This window comes from Furipterus horrens, unplaced genomic scaffold, assembly GCF_987537825.1.
Source record: "Furipterus horrens unplaced genomic scaffold, mFurHor1.1.pri manual_scaffold_6, whole genome shotgun sequence".
In the NCBI taxonomy this organism is placed as follows: Eukaryota; Metazoa; Chordata; class Mammalia; order Chiroptera; family Furipteridae; genus Furipterus; species Furipterus horrens.
This window is the reverse complement of record NW_028327176.1, coordinates 164,098,856-164,119,302: the sequence shown is the minus strand read 5'-3', so window position 1 is coordinate 164,119,302 and position 20,447 is coordinate 164,098,856. Positions and strand designations below refer to the sequence as shown.

General features: G+C 35.8%; 1 protein-coding gene and 2 pseudogenes across 1 annotated transcript; 2 read left to right on the top strand and 1 right to left on the bottom strand.

Moving 5' to 3' along the window:
* Window positions 1-4,646: 4,646 nt before the first annotated feature.
* On the bottom strand, window positions 4,647-18,726 carry CUNH6orf58 (chromosome unknown C6orf58 homolog). Its single transcript, XM_090279827.1, has 6 exons — window positions 18,408-18,726; window positions 14,463-14,549; window positions 12,111-12,295; window positions 11,119-11,219; window positions 6,321-6,559; window positions 4,647-5,056 (listed from the first exon to the last, which is right to left on the bottom strand). Exons 1-6 carry the CDS (start codon window positions 18,709-18,711, stop codon window positions 4,881-4,883), a joined length of 1,092 nt encoding a protein of 363 aa, XP_090135953.1. The 5' UTR covers window positions 18,712-18,726; the 3' UTR covers window positions 4,647-4,880.
* Window positions 13,085-13,692, top strand: LOC150007735 (large ribosomal subunit protein uL6 pseudogene; annotated as a pseudogene).
* A 395-nt stretch (window positions 18,727-19,121) lies between the features above and the next one.
* LOC150007733 (small nucleolar RNA SNORA66) lies at window positions 19,122-19,240 on the top strand (annotated as a pseudogene).
* Window positions 19,241-20,447: the final 1,207 nt, after the last annotated feature.

The following is a 20,447-nucleotide window of genomic DNA, read 5'->3' as shown; positions in this document are numbered from 1 at the left end:
TAATCTTCTCCAGAAGGTTAAATGTTCAACTGGATCAGTTGGCCAAGAAGGCTTTTTCTTCTTTCTTACTGAAGCGCTTTTTTTAATATAGCAGTGTGTCATGAGAATCACTCCTCATCAGTTAATAGTGATCTTCCTCATTCTTTCTATAACTGCATAGCATTTGAATTTTTAATGTAACCGCTCTCCTACTTGGGGTGTTTAGGTTGTTTTTATTATTTTGCAATTTCAAGCAATGGTGTGACACAAAAACTTCTACTTTTGTATTTTTTCTTCACAATAGATACCTGGAGGTACACTGCAGAATGAAAAGGTAAGTGCAGATGCAGTTTAGTTTGGTCTTACCAACTTCCCCCCTGAAGGGCTATACCGAGTTACATACCCACTAGCAATAGATCATAGTGCCAGTTTCTGCAGAGCCTGGCGAGGAGAATGGTCATCACATATTTTAATTCCTATCAGTCTGGTACATTTGAAATGGTAATTTAAAGTTTTAATTTACTTGGCTCTAATTATTAATTAGTTTAAACATTTTTCCATAGAGCCATTTTTATATTTTTTGTGAATTATCAATTGAAATTTTAAAATTTTATTACCAGGATTTCAGCATTTGTTCTAAATTTTAGAATCTTTTCTACACTAGAGATATTTGCTCTTTGTCAATAGTATATGTTTAGAATCTTGTCTCTGTAAATTGCATTCTAAATTCTTTTTGCTGTTTTTGTTATGCAAACATTCTCAGTTGTTATGTAATCAAATCACTCCTTTTTTATTGGATTCAGGCAATTTTAGTTAAAAAGCCTGTGCTTACACCAAAGTTTAAAAAAGATTCACCAAAATTTTCCTCTTGCCTATGTGTGCTTTTATTTCTTTATGGTTAGATGACTTATTCACTCAAAGTTTGTTTTTTGTAGAGTGTGAGAAACAAACCTTACTTATTTATTTCCAAGTGGCTTCTTAATTCTTATTTTACCTTTTTCCAGCATCATTCATTAACAAGCCACTCTCTGCTCTAGTGATATGGGATTCCATGTTTTTCATGTACTAAATTTCCACATGTACTTGGATCTAGGTATGAACTCTCTATTCTGTTCTTCTAATCCATTTGAGCTGTTATCTGCTCTTGGTTATTTTAATATGTTTCTTTAAAAAATTATTAAGTTTTAATTTGAGCTTATTCTCCCTGGGGCAACTCAACTTATGCTTTCTTGTTCATTTCTGAAATGATTTTATTTTTTTCATGTATGTGTTTCTTGAGTTTTATTAACTCTTTTCTTAATTTCTTCATTTTCAAAAAATCATCTCTGCTCTTAGTTTTTTATATTTGATTCAAATTGGTTTTCATATCCTCAAAATATTTTTTGATAATATTTAATTCTGTTTAGAGTGTAACCATAATTTTCTTTTGCTTCATGATGATTTTTCTAAGGGAAATTTTTTCATTTGATTTAAGTGAAAATTTATTTCCTGGTTTTGTGCAAATGTTCATTGTTGATTTTATTTTCCTTTATTCACTTATATTATACTGATGTATTTTACAAGTTTTCTAACTAGTGGTACATAGTTAGTTTTCTAATTTTCTGTTAAATTAGCTAAGTCACTTCTTTTCGCTGTTCTTGTTTATAGTTTACTTGTGTTGATGATGGGAAAACAGCTGACAGTCATCTGGTTTTGTAGTTCTCTTGTTTTAAAAGACCCAAAATTTCTTTCTTTTTTATCATTTCTTCTTCACTATCCAATTAGCAAAAGACATGTTTTTCTTTCTTTTTGTCTTTTTTTTTTTATCAGAGATTATTCATTTGGAAGACTGTCACTTGAAATTGAACCTCATATTTTTTTTTTTTTAAGATTTTATTTATTTAGTTTTAGACATAGGAGAGGGGAGGGAGAAAGAGAGGGAAAGAAATATCAATGTGTTGGTTGCGTCTCATGCGCCCCCTACTGAGCACCTGGCCTGCAACCTGGTCATGTGCCCTGACTGGGAATTGAACCAGCAACACTTTGGTTTGCAGGCCAGTGCTCAACCCACTGAGCTACATCTGCCAGGGAGCCTCATATTTTGAATCAGGTTTGAGCATTTACATGGAGGGCATCTCTTTAAATCACAGCCCTGGCCTTTTAACTTGTGCTTCTTTAAAATCTGCTTCCTGTAGTTGTTCCCCGAGGTACTCATATCTGCCCATTGTTTTTTAGAATTCTCGGAATAAGGTGAGATTAATGTTTCTAAAGGTTTCTCTGTCTTAATCTCAGGTTCCTAAATTAGTGTCAACCCTCCTCAGTCTAAATGACAGTGTTTCTTGGCCCACCTTTGCTTGCAGGTTTTGGGGCTCAGGGCCAACTGCCCCAAGATATCCCACAATGGCATATTGATTCTTTCTAACTAAAATGATTTGAGAAGCAGCAGCAGCAGGAGGAGTGCTCTGACTCTACTCTGTCTCTTTAAATGCAGGAAATAAATCTCCGCGTGATAGGTACCCTCCCTGCTCTGACCATGACAGGCTGAGAGATGGCCTTATCGCCAGAGTTATAAAATCCACTGAGTTGAAAAAGCCTGCATAAATAAACCTTGTGACACCATCACTAATTTATGACCTAAGCCCAAACCTTGCTTAGGTTCCTTTCAGATGAGCACTAACTCTCTTTGTCATGTCAATTTCTCAGAAATTTATTGTTTCTTTATCTAAAAAGTATTTTCTAAAAACGGACCTAGTTTGATCATTTCTTTGAGCCTTATTTTGTGACCTGAGAATTGTATCATATTGTGATTCTTCTGTATGCACATATTAAATTTATTATTTCATTACTAGTATAGCTGTAAGAACTAAAGGGCAGGGGGTAAAGTTTCTTCTTCCCTGACCCTCGAATGGGGTCAAAATCTATATAACTGGGCACTGCTATTTGTTGATTTTCCTCTTTTTGTTGAGAGTATTTTTACCTTTTTAGTATTATCTGTCTTGAAGTAATTTGAGAATTTAGTTTTGTATAGACATATCATAGATGTATAGTTATTTCACATCATTTGGGAAGAAGATTGGGGGAGAAATTTTAGCACACTACCTTTGTTGCTGTCATGAGCATATGTTCACAATATATCTTTCCTATGTCAGCCAGGCAACTGCTCAGCTATCTGCCTACTGAGCAGCCTGGCACCAAGGAATAGACAGGAGTCATACACAGTAACTATGCTATTCACTCAACTTTTATTGAATGCAGGTTCACTCAAAGTAGAACATCAACATGCATTAATATCTTTCTCACACTCTAACAACCTAAGAGAATTATAACACACAAACACACAGCAATCAATAGGGGATAATGAACCCAAGTCCTAGAGTCTCAGTCTGCAGTTCTGGGAGACAGCACAGTGGGCAGAGGAATTGTCAACATCTTGCAAGGAAGGATCTCTGAAGCCAGATGGCTAGCAGTGCAGATGAAATCCTCAGTCCAGCAGGGCAGAGCCTCCAGAATGGCTGACGCCAAGGAAGATCAGCGTGGCATGAAGCAGCACTGTGGCGTGTGGAGCTCAGCTGTCTCAGCAGTGGTCTGGAGCCTGCCTCAGTTATACCTTGAAAGTGAAGTATTTCATCCTTCTGGGTCTTTTCGATAAATATCTTGGCACCCCTGATGGCAAATGTGGAATTTCCCCAGCCTGTCTATGGGTGGTCCTACTCTGCAGATGTGGCTGTTCTGATCACATGTGCAGATAGCTATGTCTCCTTACCAGATATGTCTGGAGTGACTTGGGTAGTTTCCCTTTTGAACCAAAGTATCACGGCTGACTGGCAGCCATTTTGGTTGGCATGAGTGACTCCACTTTGTTTTATACACTTTATGCTATCTTGATCAGACCAATGCCACTTTATTGGCCCTGCTCTCCACAGTTGCATACAATTATTAAAAAAATCATCTATGTGTTTTGCATTCAATAAAAACTTACTCACGGTCTTGGTTCATTAAAGGTGTTTTTACTGCCCCAACAATACAACACACATCATCCTTCTCTGAGCACAATGATTGTGACAATTGCTAATTTTTGTAAATGCATACAATTCATTGGAATAGTCCTAGTCATTTGATTTGCATGTTTTTATTGACTTCTCAAAATATTCTGAAACATGGTTGTATAATCTTCATTTTAACAATAACTAAGCTGAGGTATGGAGGGGGTTAGAAAAATTGCCCAAGTTCACTCTTGAAAGCAATAGAGCTGAAATTTAAACTATGTCTTTCCTATTCCAGTGCCCATATTATTCAAACTAATTTATCTAATTTTTCCCAACAGTTAGCAGGTTGAATTAGTCTGTGATAAAGCTCTGGGGAACCTTCATATGTCAGCTCTGGAAGTCACCACTTCCAGCCAGTATCTTTCTCTCCTAAAGGAGAGCAGCTTTCACCCTTAATCATTCATTATCCCATGTAGACTAAGGAGAAGAAAGAGTATACAATCACTATAAACTTGTGATCAGTGAAAACGCACACACACAAAAATGACAATTCAGTTAGGTATTCTACTTGCCAGTCAGTTTTATGAGTTTTAAAATTTTAATTGACAGTATTTTTTTAATATTCTGGATTTTGGTTAGAAATCACAAAGGTGGTGCTGTAAGTTTCATGAAATTAAATTGCATATGATAAAAAAAGCCATGTAGGTTTAATGTCTGTTTATTATTTTCTCAGTAATTTATAATAGCTTAATACAAGCTTCTTTAGATATTAAAAATTATATTGATGAATTTAAAAATGAAGAATCATTAATTGAGCAAAATAATCATAACAAAATTTGAATTGGTAGTTAGGAATACAGTACATGTTTAAAATCTTAACAAATGAGCATAAATCTAAAACAACAGAAACAAGAAAACTATATGCTTATGATCATGTTAAATTTTGAAATTGCTGTTGACTAACAAATTAGAGGTGTCTACTGTTAATTCATTCATTAATTCCAGAAATGTTGGATTAGAGCTTTCAAGAATCATTTCAAAGAGCTCTAGAACTTTATTTCTTGTAACTTGTGACTTCATTAAAATCCTCCATATTGTTAATGATAACGACCCTGGAAAAGTTATAAAATTTTTACATGTAAACTTAAGCCCAATTATTAAAGCATTTATTTTAATTAAAATTCTATGTATTTTTGAATACAAATATTGTACATTCATTACATGATAATTGCACATATAATTTTTTATTGAATTTATTGGGGTGGCAGTGGTTCACAAAACCGTACATGTTTCAAATGTACAGCTCAATAAAACACAATTTACACACTGTATTGTGCATCTATTGCTCTAAGCAAATTGTCATTTCATCTCAATTTTTTCCTCCCATGGCCCCCTCCACCAAGTCCCTTCTCATCTTTCCCTCTGTCAATCACCACACTGTTGTCTGTGTCTATGCACACATATATTTTTAAATTTAAAATTAATTGACCAGCTCTTCATATAAAAATCAATAAGAAAAATTAAGTAACTCACCAGAAAACTGGGTAGAGTGCACAAACACAATCAGAGATTGCAAACTTATACAAAGTCCTTATTTCTTTATCAGTAAAACATGGGACCACTACTGGAGCAAGAAACTTCAAGTGCATGAAGCCCCTAAAATATTTGGATATATTTGTTGCTCTAAATAATTAAAATAAGATTTCAAATCATGTATTTAATGTAATTGTGTTTACTTTGCTTTTATATCCCTTATATCTTTCAGATATTTTTGCCTTTTTGTTTGTTTTAAAAATACAAATATTTTAATTATGTTTTAAGCTTGGTTTACTGCATAAGATCATATCTAGAAATTTGAAGTAATGTGGTTATTCAAACATACAATTACAGGTTCCTGAATTTTTCACTCTGGTAGTAAGTCTTACAGTTGAGGAATGGAGCAGAATACTTCTTCCATGACTAGTAAGGCTGGATGGAGAAAGTGTGCACAACTCCATTTGATAGTTTCCCTATTAATTGTAGCAGAATTTATTTTGAGAGTCCTTCATTTATTTTTTCTAAATTTAAGAGCCATGTATAAGGAAATAAAGAAAGAATTTTATTACAACTATATGTCTGTATAGTTATATATATATATACATACATACAGACTTGAGGAAGTCTGGTGGCCTCATGAGGAAGTCTGGTGACCCATGAGAAAGGAAAGACCATAAACAGAAAAATCAAAATGTGTAAAATGAATACCCATGGGAAATCATGACTTTCTTTGAAAAAAATTAATATATGTTATATATACCTGATATAATCACTGTTTCTTCCTTTATGACTCAATGCAATATTGATTTACCTTAAGGTACTTTTTTATAGGGTCCTTACCTGTAGCATTATCCACTTCATGAAGAATATTTAAACCAAGCAGGACTCCATTCTGAAGTTTAGTAAAGTCACTGATGAAGGGAGCTCTATCCCCATTAACAAGCACTCGTGGTGGCAGACTATTCTGGAATTCATGTGTTCTAATCAAGGTGGTAGGAAACCGTAATGCAGCTATATATCCCAAATCCACAAACCAACTTCTTCCAAAATCTGCTTCTGGTTTAGAATAATATTCCAACCTAGAAGGCATGCACCATACAATTATTATCAGTCAACTCAGAATTTCAGCCTCGTTTTCTAGAAAAAAATCATCTTCTCTCAACAAACTAAGAATGTAGTTCTTAGTTTTAGAATGTGATGGCTTGAGCTTCTACATTTGAAAATACAAATATAGGTAGTTAAATTTTTAATTTTGAAAAAGACCATTCAATCAGTTGTTTATATTTTATTTTGACTTTTTATCACCTTTAACAGAATTCCTTATCTTTGCATATTATATAATAACCAGATATTAGACAATGACTAAGTAGTAATCATTAGAAATGTTCTGAATAAAATCAAAGATTCCAAGATGATATTTTTGCTAGACTCAGGCAAAAATTAAGGGGAGCCCCCTAAAATATCAAGCATCCTAGAGAAAGAGATGTATGATTTTCTTGTGTTCTAGGAAACCAAACTCTCAAATATTTGGGGAACAAATTTTTACAGCGGTAATGTTAAGAGTGTAGTAAATCATTTCATAACTGTGTGATTCATGGTTCCTGTCCCCTTCAGCTATCTAAATATGCTGAACAACTTGCAGTTTTTTTTAAGACTAATTCCTCTTAAAATACTGTCTACTCCCTGCTTTGCTCACTAGCTACATTTTCTTCCAAGTCTCATCCTAGATGTCACCTCCTTCACAAAGTTTTCCAGCTCACCTGATGCAGAATTGGCTATCCTCCTCTTCTATGTTCCCATGATACCATGTCATTCATATATTTAAAGTTTCTTTTCTCATTAGAATATATTCTAATTTCTGTTTCCACAGCACATGTGTTGGGTTAATTAAATAGAAAATACTTACATTATGTTTATCAGTGTTAAACAAGGTATAACATAACCGGCAGGTGAAATCTTGCCAGGTTTGGTTCCCATGGCTGTGGGCTCCTCCCTGACCCCAAAAGTAAGAGAGTAGGATCAGAGGGCCCTTGATGAAAGAAGAGTGTGGCTTAGGTTCACAGTCTACTCTCTTAAGTCACATCACAGCTGACTATGAAATAAGGATAAAAGGATATATGAATTCACAAAAATTTTGAGCAATGGCCGCAAAACCTTAGTAACAATGAATTAAACAAACTGCAAATAAATCAACACTATGAGAAGAGGAAAGACATGAGAACACTGGTGCTAGACACAGAAAACATAGGAGCAGAAGTGAAATTCAACAGAAGTCTTTCAAATGATTTAATTGAATATATGATTGAACTATTTATCTAATGTCAGTTAAGATGTGGTCAAATAAAAAGATAAAAATATACCTTAAAAGACTTATTTTAAATTTAAAATATGTATGTATGTGCACAAGCCAATCTCATACTCCAAGACCACAGTTTTACTTGTTATGTAGACTACACAAAGTTATGCATTGTTTTATGTAAATAAAAAATCCTGGCATACTTTTTACCTAAAGAAAGTAACACATGAGATTTTTAAGGAAGTGCCCCAGCATTAGTAGATTGCAAACATGACCCCAATTTCTCAATACTCCCCTTACTCCTGTATTTTGGTAAGTAATTTTTCATGTCTCCTTCCCTGCTGCAGTGGGAGGTGGGGAAGAAGGAGAGTGGTATAATTTCCTGCCCTTGGCTCAGTCATGTGATTTGATTTGGCCGATAGGATATTAGCCAACCTGACACGGCAAATACTTAAAATATGTTTTTACAATTTACCATTCTGTCATCACTATAGAAAACATATAGGCTTGCCCAATGGTGAATAAGAGAAAAGTGGAACAAATAGTCTCTGTGATGGTTGATTTTATAAGCCAACTTGACTGGCCACAGAAAGCCCAGTTATTCAGCCAAACATATTTTGGGTGTTTCTGTGAGAGTGTTTTGGGAAGAAATTAATACTTAAATCTAAGAAAAGCAGATTGCTTTCCACAAAGTCAATGGACCATATCCAGTCAGTTGACTGTCAGAGTAGAACAAGGGCTCATTTTCTGAGTAAGGAAACATTCTCTTAGCTGACAGCCTTTAAACTGAAGCACGGGTTCTTCCTGGTTCTACACCACCTGCCAGCATTTGAACTGGACCTGGACATTGGCTTTGCAGATTATGAACTTGCCAGCCTCTAGAAGGAGTTAATTTCTTTTTCTTTTTAGTATATTTTATTGATTATGTTGTTACAGTAGTTCCAATTTTTTCCCCTTTGCTCCCCTTCGCCCAGTACCCCCCTTCCCTCCAGCAATCCCACTCCCCTTAGTTCATGTCCATGGGTTCTGCGTATAAGTTCTTTGGTTTCACCCTTTCCCATACTATTCTTAACATCCTTCTGTCTATTTTGTACCAATTGATTATGCTTCTTAGTCCCTGCACCATTTCCCCATTTCTCCCCTTTCTCCCTCCCAGCTGATAACCCTCCAAATGATCCCCATACCTATGATTCTGTTCCTATTCTGGTTTGCTTAGTTGGATTTTGTTTTTATTTTTTAGATTCAGTTGTTGATAGTTGTGAGTTTGTTGTCATTTTAGTGTTCATAGTTTTGATCTTCTTTTTCTTAAGTAAGTCCCTTTGACATTTTATATAATAATGGCTTGGTGATGATGAACTCCTTTAGCTTCACCTTGTCTGGGAAGCACTTCATCTGCCCTTTCATTCCAAATGACAGTTTTACTGGATAGAGTAAATCTTGATTATAGGTTGCTTTTCATCACATTGAATACTGCCTGCCAGTCCCTTCCTGCCTGCAAAGTGTCCTCTGAGAAATCAGCTGATAGTCCTATAGGCACCCCCCTGTAGGCAACCCCCCACATCTGTTGCTGACCCCAGGACTCTGTCTTTATCTTTTACCTTTGGCATCTCAGTCATGACGCATCCTGGTGTGGTCCCCTCTGGATCCAGGGGACCCTCCATGCTTCCTGGACCTGTATGTCCATCTCCTTTGCAAAGTTTGGGAATTTTTCCTCATTTTTTTCAATTCTTGCTTCCTCATTCTGCACTGGTTGACTGTTTTCTTCTTCCTTATGTTCCAAATCATTGATTTGAACCCCGGTTTCCTTCCCTTCACCATTGGTTTTGTGTGCATTTTCCTTCATTTCACTTAGCATAGCCCTCAGATCTTCTCTTATGCGTTTGCAATACTCAAGCATATCTGTCAAGCTTGTGAGCATCATTATCACCAGTGTTTTGAATTCTGTGTCTGTTAGGTTGTCTATCTCCTCATCTGTTAAGTTGGCTATCTCCTTGTCGCCTAGTTCTCCCACTGGAACCTTGATCTGTTTCCCCTTTTGGGCCATAGTTCTCTGTCTCCTCATTCTGACAGGGTCCTGTGTTTGTTTGCTTCCATGTCCCAGGTAGAGCTGTCACTCCTGTTACGTTGTAAGGGACAGAGCCTTAGGGATTCATCAATTTCACCACGTTGTGGCACTGTATGTGTGTGTGTGGGGGGCTCCAAGAGGGAACAATGCCACCTGCCCAGTACTCGCCCCTTTTCCAGGCATCTGTCCCACTTCTGCACCAGACTGATGCCCCTCCATCTGTTGCCCTGGCCGTCGTTCCCAAAGTGAGTGGGTCTGTGAACATTCTAGGACCATGGGGACCCTTTATACAAGTGGACTCTGATGAGAAACTGCCAGTTTCTGCCTCCACACCAATCGCACTGGTCTGCACAATCAGAAGCAATGAGGCTTGATTTCCTCCAGTGCTGCGACTGTGAGCTGTGAGGTCTGGTGAGAAGCTGTGAACGCTCCCCAAGTGTCCCTCCTGACTTTAAAACATGTGACTGTGCTTTCTGCTGGCCTGCCACTGCTGCCGCTGCTACCGCCACTGTGGCCACCACCACACCACATCCTCTCCGCCCCGGCTCCGTCCCTCCTACCTATCTGGATGAGTATTTCTTCTTTATATCTTTGTTTGCTGGACTTCCATGCAGTTTGATTTTCTGTAACTTCTGGTTGTTTCTAGTTTTGGGATAGTTGCATTTCTTCTTAGTTGTGGAGGGAGACGCAGCATGTCTGTCTACGCCTCCATCTTGGCCAGAAGTCCTAGGAGTTAATTTCTTATACTCTCTTTCTCTCCCTCTCTTTCTCCCCCTCCCCGCTACTGGGTCTGTTTCTCTGGAAAACCCAGACTAATACAGTGTCAGTCACATCTAAACACAAATTATTCTTACACCTTCACACCTAGGTATATAACACCACTAGGTTTATACGTGGAGTGGCTTGATAATCTTCTAGGCTATTTTGTATGCTAGCCCTGATGTTGGTTGATTTTTCCCCCAGCTATGTACCTATAATATTATGTGAATTCAAAGTATGAATAAAATTTCTTTTCTTTTTTAATACAGGAAAACTGGCTGCATGTTTTTACTTGTTGTTTGGTTGGAGTGAGATTTTCCTTCTCAAATTTGTGCCCGTTATTCATAAAACACTTTTAAAGCCTGATCATGCTAAACTATTTATACCTCATCATTAAATACCCCAATGATTAGATATATTATTTAATAGGGAGACCGACAGTCACATTAGAAGAAAAAAGCATAAATAAATCCCCATATTGCCTTGTTAAATAAAAATGATCTGGGATCCATTCTTACTTATCTTCAAATATTTTGTAAGAATCTTCTAAGGTTGAGGTATGTGCATCCCATAAGTACTTCAACAAGTCCTCAAAGCTACTAGAAGGTAACTGCACGTGCTATAATGAAGAAGGAAAGTTAATTCATGTTTGAGCAAATATAACAATTTCTCTACTTACAATCTGATCTTGTTCAAATTTACAATTTAGCAATAGTTTACATAAAAGAATTAAGTCCCTAAGAATTAATTTGCATAAATCATCAGTGACCAGTGCTCCATAAAGACTATAGTAATTACCTATTATTAGTAGTAATATTGAATTCATCTATAGGAAATGAACTGAAAATATTTTCCCAATGGTCAAAACTTTATTTTGTTTATTAATTTTTCCCTTGCTACTGTAGTTGAAATAATCACAAAAGTTTGATATTTAAAAAGGGAAAATTATTAGAATATTTAATTTGTTTATCTAAAATAATAAACTAAACTGTAGAACTAAGAAATCTATATTTCAGCATTGATCTTCATCCATGTCAATGCTTAACCAACATATTTTATATTGACCATTAAATACTTGGTTTTGATTGCCCCATAATTGTTAGTTCTACCTATATGTGATCATTTATTCATGCAGTTTAAATAACTGACTTCAAAAACTAACTCCATAGCCATATTTCTCTCAAGAGTTATGCCATGATTAACCTGAAGTTTCAGTTAACAAGAATAATCTCATTCAGTGAGATACCTGGGTGTTCTCACATTTACATGTAATTTATCTAGGATGAGATGAGTAGATAGATTTTGTGTTAATGCTGTATTGGTTCAGAGGATGTTAATGGCATGTAATGCCCTGCTGCAAAGTAATAATGTAACTTGCACAAAATTTTACATTTTTATACTTAGGAAAATATTGTATAATACATGCAAAAACCTAAACCAAAGCACTGCACAAAAAAAGAAATCGTCTTAACACCTTGTAAGAGAATAAATTATAAATATAAAAAAGAACCTGGTAGAAAGTATTCCACTTTCTCATTGTCTTAGGGAAGGATGATTCACAAGTAGAAACATTAACACAAAACTTCGTCTGATCCTTGGGTGGTGGCAAAAGTATGACTTGGTCTGCTGATATCCCCATTATGCCAGAATCAGCCGCAGCAAGGAAGGGAAATGCACAGAGGAAGTAATTTATGTCTGTAAGAGCAAAATACCTATTATTACCACAAGCACTAACAAATGTGATAGAGGATATTTTTAAGTAAATTGTAAACCATTAAGCAAAAGCTCACAGAACCAGAAATGTAATAAACAGTCATTGCAAAAAAAAAAAAAAAATGGAAAATCTCCATAAGGATTACATAGGTAACTTGAACATGCTTGTGTTCATATCCCTACAATCATAAATAAATATGAGTTAAAGTAATTGACTATAATATCTTAAAACAAAAAGTAATTTTAATGAATTTGGTAATATTCATTTTGTAAAGCATTATGTGTAAAAGAAAAATAGATATCTACTTGTATAGAGAACAACACTATACCTCTAACTGAGGTTTTACCATGAAATGTGATTTATTTTTCTAAAATATTTTAATGTGGTTATAGCATTGATATGTTGTATTTTATTTATCTAAGTTTAATGAGCCACCATGGAATCACAAAGTCCTTGTAATTATATGAGGTCTTTCACACAAAAAATTGGATAAGTGTTAACAATAGATCTTTGGATAATTAAATTAACAATGAATTAAGTTCAATTTTTCTCTACATATAACCTATTCTAGCAGATATAGTCATTGTAATAAAGTTGGCTATAAAGCTTATACTGACTCCCACTGGTGATGCAGAAAATTTTTATCATACATATACATTTACGAATGCGGTCCTCTGCCCCAATGTAGCAGGCTGATACTCCAAACTACTAAGTCAAACTGAGAGTAAAGAAACTTGATTCCAGCTCTTTTTGCCACATCTACTGTGAGGATGAAGACCATTCCTGGCAATCAGACTGTCAACATTCAAAAAATGTTGACATCTCTCTGAAGGGATGCAGTTATTGTGAAGGGTCTCAGAGGCACATTGGGGAGGGACTTCAATTATATCAATGTAGAACTCAGTCTCCTTGGAAGAAAAAGAAGAGACTCTAGGTTGACAAATGGTGGGAAATAGAAAGAAACTGGTTACTGTTTGCACTATCTGCAGTCACACACAGAACATGATCAGGGGTGTTACTCTGGGCTTCCATTTCAAAGTGAGGTCTGTGTATGCTCATTTCCCCATCAATGACATTACTCAGGTAAATGGTTCTTTTGTTGAAATCAGAAATTTCTTGGATGAAAAATACATCCACAGGATTCAGATGAGTTCAGGCGTTTCTTGTTCAGTACCCGAAGCCCAGAAAGACAAGTTAGTCCTTGAAGGAAACAGCATTGAACTTGTATCAAATTCAGCTGCTTTGATTCATCAAGCCACAACAGTTAAAAACAACAATATCAGAAGAATATTGGATGATATCTGTTTCTGAAAAAGGAGGAGTTCTGCAGGCTGATGAAAAAGATCTAAGTTGTCCAACTACAGTAACAGCCAGATGATTCCTCACGCTTATTTGTGATCTTTTAAAGATAAAATAAAAACCATGCACTGATTTGGGGGGGGGGGGAGAAATCTGGCTTTATAACTGTGGCCATGCCTATATGTTGATGTTTGAGAAGACAATCAATGTCATATTACAAAAATATGTAAAGATGTGTATGATGTGTGTCACTCCAGGAAAGTGAACTTTAAAGCTATCTGGTTTCTAATTATTGAGAAATATCTCCCATAAATTGTGTGTAAATTAATTTCACTAGTAAATAACAAAATAAAATTAAATAATTAAAAAATACCTTCTGATTATTTTAATATTCAATATCTGACTAAAGCTTCAGATTACTGATTGATAAAGTAATTTGTGGTAGACTAATCTGTGTTTACTGGTTTAAAAGTGAACCACACTTGCTCTGAGCAAAAAGGTATTATTTTCTTGTTCTTTCATTTCTCATTTTTACTCATCCTGCAGACTCTCTGTCACTAGTGGGACCTCCCACCTAACTGTCAACACTGGTCTGTCACAGGCCTTCAGCCTTTGCAGTTCTTTGTTTCAGTCCTGTGAAAAGCAGAATATGTCCTCAGGAATAATCATTGCCATTGTGGCTGTTAAATCCTAGAATGTGACATAAAGGCCACAATGTGCATGATGAAGTACAGTCTTTTTAACAAAGGAACAGTACTGTTTTAGTTTCATCTCTGTTCTTTGAACTTTATGTTGAACACATTTTGGGGAGAAAGGCTATTGTCTATTTTGGTATTTAAATGAACCTACCAGCCCACCAACTGTCCACAGAGATGCACGAGCGATCTCCAGGTTCATAGCCACAGTCTGTCCTCCGGCTGGGATCAGCTAATCTGCCTAGAAGAGAGGGGGTGCACAAATTATTTATTATGCACACTTTGAAACTGGTAATAAATGTCACTTAATTAGGTGTATTATTTTTTAAAGATGCACAAACATTTTTTAAATTATTAATTTTTATTTCTCAATTACAGCTGCTACTCCATATTATATCAGTTTCAGGTGTACAACATAGTGGTTAGACATTTATATTTGTATAACTTAAGAAGTGATTCCCCCAATAAGTCTAGTACCCAGCTGACACCGGACATGGTTATTAGAACATTACCTGACCGCATTCCCGCTGCTGTGCTTTACATTCCTGTGACTACTTTTAACTTCCAATTTGTACTTCTTAATCACTTCACCCACTGCGTCCAGCTCCCAAATGCCCTCCCATCTGGCATCCATCAGACTGTTCAAACACTTATCTTTTGATGACTGATATTTATCTTCTTATCACTTTTTTGTCCTTTTCTCTTCTCTGAACCAATTTCTTTTTCTTTTCTCTAATATTACCACTTATTTCTATGTTTGAATTATCTGTCTTAAATGTTATTTAATTTTGTAATTATTCTCTCTTCTACTTCCTTCTCTTCTTCCTCTCAAAATTAGGGAGATAATAGGCACACAGAGTAAAAGAGGCTGACGGGCAAACCAAATCCTGCTCTGTCATTTACTCAGTTCACCTTTGCTAAAGAACTTACCTCTAATGCCTTAGTTATAGAGTGGGGATAACAATATTAACCTCATTGTAAGGTTGTGTGTCAAGTGAGAAAAACAATGAAAAGTGTTCTTTCAATGAGTGTACTCATTATTTTTCTCATCAAATGATCATTGATATTTTCTCAATCTCTCTAACTTTTCAGATTTATTTTGTCATTTTTCCATGCTTATTTTTTGCATCCTTTAGATTCCCTGTCATACTTTCCTTCTCTTTTTCAACCGTTGCTCCCAGTATATTTTTGTTTTGTTTTGTTTTACTTTTTTAGTTTATTACCATACTGATCTAAAGTTTATTCTCCCGACTCTTGCTAACTTCCTCGTCTCTCTGACTTCCACTTAAGTAAATGAAGGACTCATTCTCATCTACTTTTCCAGCTGCTCCCTTGCCTTCATGACAATACTATTAATGTAGTAACTTTTGTTTCCAGCCCTTCTCTTTTCCTCTCTTTTTTCTACAATTTCGCCATCTTCATTCTTTTTGTGTGTGTGAGTTCTGCTCATCTCTTCCATTTATATCTTCGGTTCCTTTTATATTTTTTGTTCTTTATCACTCAGCTTTCCTTAACCTAATCATTCCCAAAGCAATTATTGATGAGAACTTGTCAATGCTATTAGCCTATATGAATAGTAGAAGTGTGAATTTTCTTAATTGACTATTCCTCAGACTGCAAAATTAGAAATAAAGGTAAGTATGTCAAAATTCTCCTCCTCTGTTTCTTCTCTTCCATTTCCTTTGGGGTTCTGCTGCCTCCTCTTTCCATTACTCCAGCTACCCCCACCTTTTTAAATTTCACTTACTTCCTCCAAGAGTCCATCATGTAGGACACCTTCAAATATCAACTTGATGTCAGTAACATTTATTCTTTAGCCTTAAACACCCACTTCAGTATATGTCCTTTCTGATTTCTTTTCATCTCTGTTGAGCATGGCTGAAATGGTACACTCATCTTGATACTTATATCAGGTTGAATGTCACTTTTTCTCTAAAAGGAATACAATTGTGTATTCTTTCTTTTCAAGAACTTTGGCTCTTCCTTTTCCCTTGTGTCCAATTTGAATCTATGTCCTGTGATTTCTCTCTTTGAAGAATCTTTTTAGCCTTCACCATGAACATTCACTCACCCAGATTTTTTCATTTCAGATCTGGATTATCTCTACAGTATCTGATTTTGACCCAACAACACCAATACCTTGTTTTAATCCATCTAAATCAAAATATTCAACAAGCTTGATCCAAACCCTTTTAGTAAGAGCATACATGCTCCATAACCTAAAAAATTTTATATTTCCTAAAACTTCAACCCAAACACTAAGCTAAATGTACCCAAAATATCAATAACATTAATTTCTAAGTATCAAAAATATTTTGCTTAAATTTGTTCTTCCAGCAACATCTTCCCCTTCAGTACCTCTCTCTGTCTTCCCTGCTTTTTCCTCATCCTTTCTTTAACACACACATATACCCTGCACACCATCACATACACCAATGCCATACTGTTTCTAGGCTCTGTCCCTTTGTCCCTTAGCTTTATTTCTCATATTATTATATCAGATTAGAATTTCTAGTGGTGGACCTAGGCATTGGATTTGGGGGCTTTTTTTTAATGGTTTTGTGGCACTGCTACTGTGCAGCTGTGAGAATTGCTATGGGGCTAAGGCCTTCCTTGGCTCTGCCCCTCTCTGACTAGAGAGTTCTGCTTTCAAAGGATGGCTCAGCTCCTCTATGGTCTACTTGGCTCTGCTCTGAAAATACCATCTTTGGTACTTCAGTCCAGCCAGGGAGGTGCAGCCTTCAGTTTTTTGTGGAAAGTGCACTCCAATGTATTTTTCAATTAAGTAGTAGTGTTCAATGTGCATCCAAACCTGAGCACCACAGCTTTAGGTCATTCTTTTATTCACTAGAAGGTTTTGTTTCTGTTTTCCTAGTGAAATTCTGTCAGCATTTCAAGTCTTAGTTCAAATCCATTTTTTTCTGATGAGTCTAGCTCACTGCACTGTTTCCTGTGCTGCACTTCTAACTATTATCCAACAGTTGTTATTTATTGTTTCTTGTTTAATTTCTGCTATCCTTCTTGTTCCAATGACATTGTAAGATCCTTGGTGGCAGGGAAATTGTCTGAAATATTTATTTTCACCTCCTCCCCACTCCCACTGTTCTTAGAAAATGCTGGGCACATATAAGCCCACACACTAGGTGAATTTAGTCAAGCTTGATCCTAATTAGTGAATGCAATGAAAGAGTAAGAAAGGTATTAATCTACCAGCCTATTCAGCCTCCAACTACTGCAGTCCTGCAAGCTCCTGAGGCTGACATGCCTCCCATAGTGAACAACATACTCATGATTTCTCCTGGACTGTGCTCTTTTTGTCTCCAAGGAAAACCAGATAGGTAAGAATAAGTTTGAGTCTCAAGATATCCCCTGGCCAAGATGGATGACTGACTCGCCAACTTCAGTAGCTCCTTCATGTGACCCCTGCTCAGACCTCAGATAAACTTTGATCTCCTTATTTTTTTTTCCATATGAACTGAACTAATTTCCTACGGGTGGTTTTATCAGTATGGTGTAGGCAAAGAGGCACCACTTTTTCTCATGAGCTTCTTCTGTATGCCAAAACAAAAATATTCTTTAATTTCTAAATATTTTGCAAAAACATATCTTCTAAATGATCACTGGAATGTACTTAATTTGCAGAGAAACATCCTTATGAACAAGGTATCATTATTTGCCATCACCCCAAAATTAATCATAATAGAAATCTAAGGAATTTTAACTAACTTGATGTCGCCTTCTGTTTTTAATATGTCTCCTCTTGACTGTTGTTCATCTCAGTGCTTAGAATGAGTCTGACCCTAGGAGAAGTTCAACAGATATTTTTCAAATGCTCAATAGATTGGATATGAAGTCTCTTTGTGTTTGGCAGCTATACTGTATGCCCATTGCATTTTCTAGTCAAAACATGCAACACATAAAAGAAGGATTCATGGAGAAGGAGGAGAAGGAGGAGAAAAATAATGGTTATGCAGGGGAAAGAGCAAAAAGAAAATAATTAATTTTAAAAACATGGAATGACATACATAGAGTTCCACTTCGCAATTGCTATGTGGTTATGTTGGTAGATCATCAAGTTGAAAACAAGAGTCATTCTTACCTGTATCATATTGCCAGCCATGCTGCAGAGGCAATCCCCACAATATATTTTTTTTGTTTTCTGGTGCAAACTTCTCAAAATACCTGGCTGTCTGGCTCAGTAAAATTTTATACATCCCCATTCTCTCAGAATATATCCAGGGATTAATAATGTACTTTCCATTCTCCACCCTGTACTCGCTGAACTGACCAGGATTCTCCTTCCATAGTGGAGGATATAGATCAGAGAGATTGGATGCTTCTGCTAAAGAAACAGAAAAGCAGCCAATTATTATGCAGCCCCAAGGAGAAAGGAGAGCCATCATGCCAAAAGTGGAGACTGAGACTGTGGCAGGCCTTTTATTGGAAAATGGAGGAAGAAGTCACGGTTTTCATTTGCTTGTATGCCAGTGAATCAATACTGTGTTCTTTCCACTGGGAACAATAGAGTGCATATAAGAGTGCCTTTCCAATGCAAACAGGATGCTTTATTTGTTAAATAACATTAATAACATACTTTGTGGTTAACATGACTTTTTAAAAAAGCTATCAAAAATGTTAATATTGATTAAATAAATATTTTTAACACTTTCAGAGAAGTTATTATACCTACATTGTACTTTTATGCTTATTGAATTAAGTAAACTCCTGCACATATTCACCTGGAAACTTAAACATATGGGCATTTACTTTACAGAAAAGAATGTACATCGTAAGCCTATGGCTGCTATTAAAAAAACAAACAAACATGATGTTGCAGAATTGAAGGGAACCAAGTCTGCTAAAGTAATTGTGGTGATAGAAATATGTTAACCTCAGTAGCTACTGAGGTGGTCCATTCTACCTAGTACTGTGTAACTATCAGCTACTGCTAATACTTAACAATTCTAAATTTGTACTGACATGTTTATTTGATTGTTGACACTGTGTGGTAAAATGATAGTATCATAAAAGTTCGGGTTTGGGAAAGTCAGCTTAAAATCATAAATAAGTACCTGTATTAGAAATCTTACTACAAAGTTTTTGTCTTTTTCAATCCAAGTTAAATATTCTCTATTCTCGTTAGTTGTGGCTTTTAAAAATAACACTCCTGTCTCTTCCTTTGTTTTATAGAATGATTGAATGAATGAGTAAGTAAGTAAGTAAATAAATAAAATTACCTGCTTGCAAGGTTGAACCTTAGCTAGAATTTGTATACGTGGCTATCAAAGTTCCTCATCAACAGTTAAATGACAAGGACAATTCACTGTTCCTAGGCTGTGCAATCAATACGGGTTACACTAAATACTTGCTTTCCTTGTAAAGTTAGAAATTTTGTATATGACCAACCCCCCAGTAAACCAGAAAATGCCTATGTGATCAGTCCTTAGTAAGTAGCTTGGGCCCTGTGTCTCTAATGAGAATCTCTGAGTAAAAACATCACACACATGTTGCTACATTTTTATTGAAGGGGAGGAAAAGTGTGCTTTATGTGACCTCTCATGTGAAGAAAACATATGGAAACCTACACATGTATTACTCCAGATTATGTCTGTGTCTTTTTCCTTATGGTTAAGCTATGTATCTGTTCTTCATCACTGTAAAGAATCATAGTCATAAGTATATCTACATACTGAGTCTTGGGAGCGCTTCTGGAGAATGTTTGAACATGGCTCCCTGATTGAAAACAGAGACCCATAGTTTGTCTCTGACTAAAGACTCAGAAAAAAACTTGTAAAACTTTTATTTAATATGTTTATTAAGTATTAAAACTACTAGCTCTTCCAGTGAATCATGTATCTCTAGATTCTAGAGGAAAAGGCAGAGTTAATAGGTTTTGATATCAGGTGTGTAAGTTCAACCTAAGGAAAAAATTCTTTTTGATTACAATTTCATTATAATGGCATGAGTTCCCTCAAAAGCAAAGGCTTTCAACTAGTGTTTGAGGGGTTAATGTAGAAAAAATTTATATATTAGCTAACACATAAAATAGTTAAATTTTTGGAAATCTGTCTATGTCAGAACTTAAAGAATAGGTTGGGTTGGCCTATAATATTATAGATAAAACTACTTGTCAGAAGAA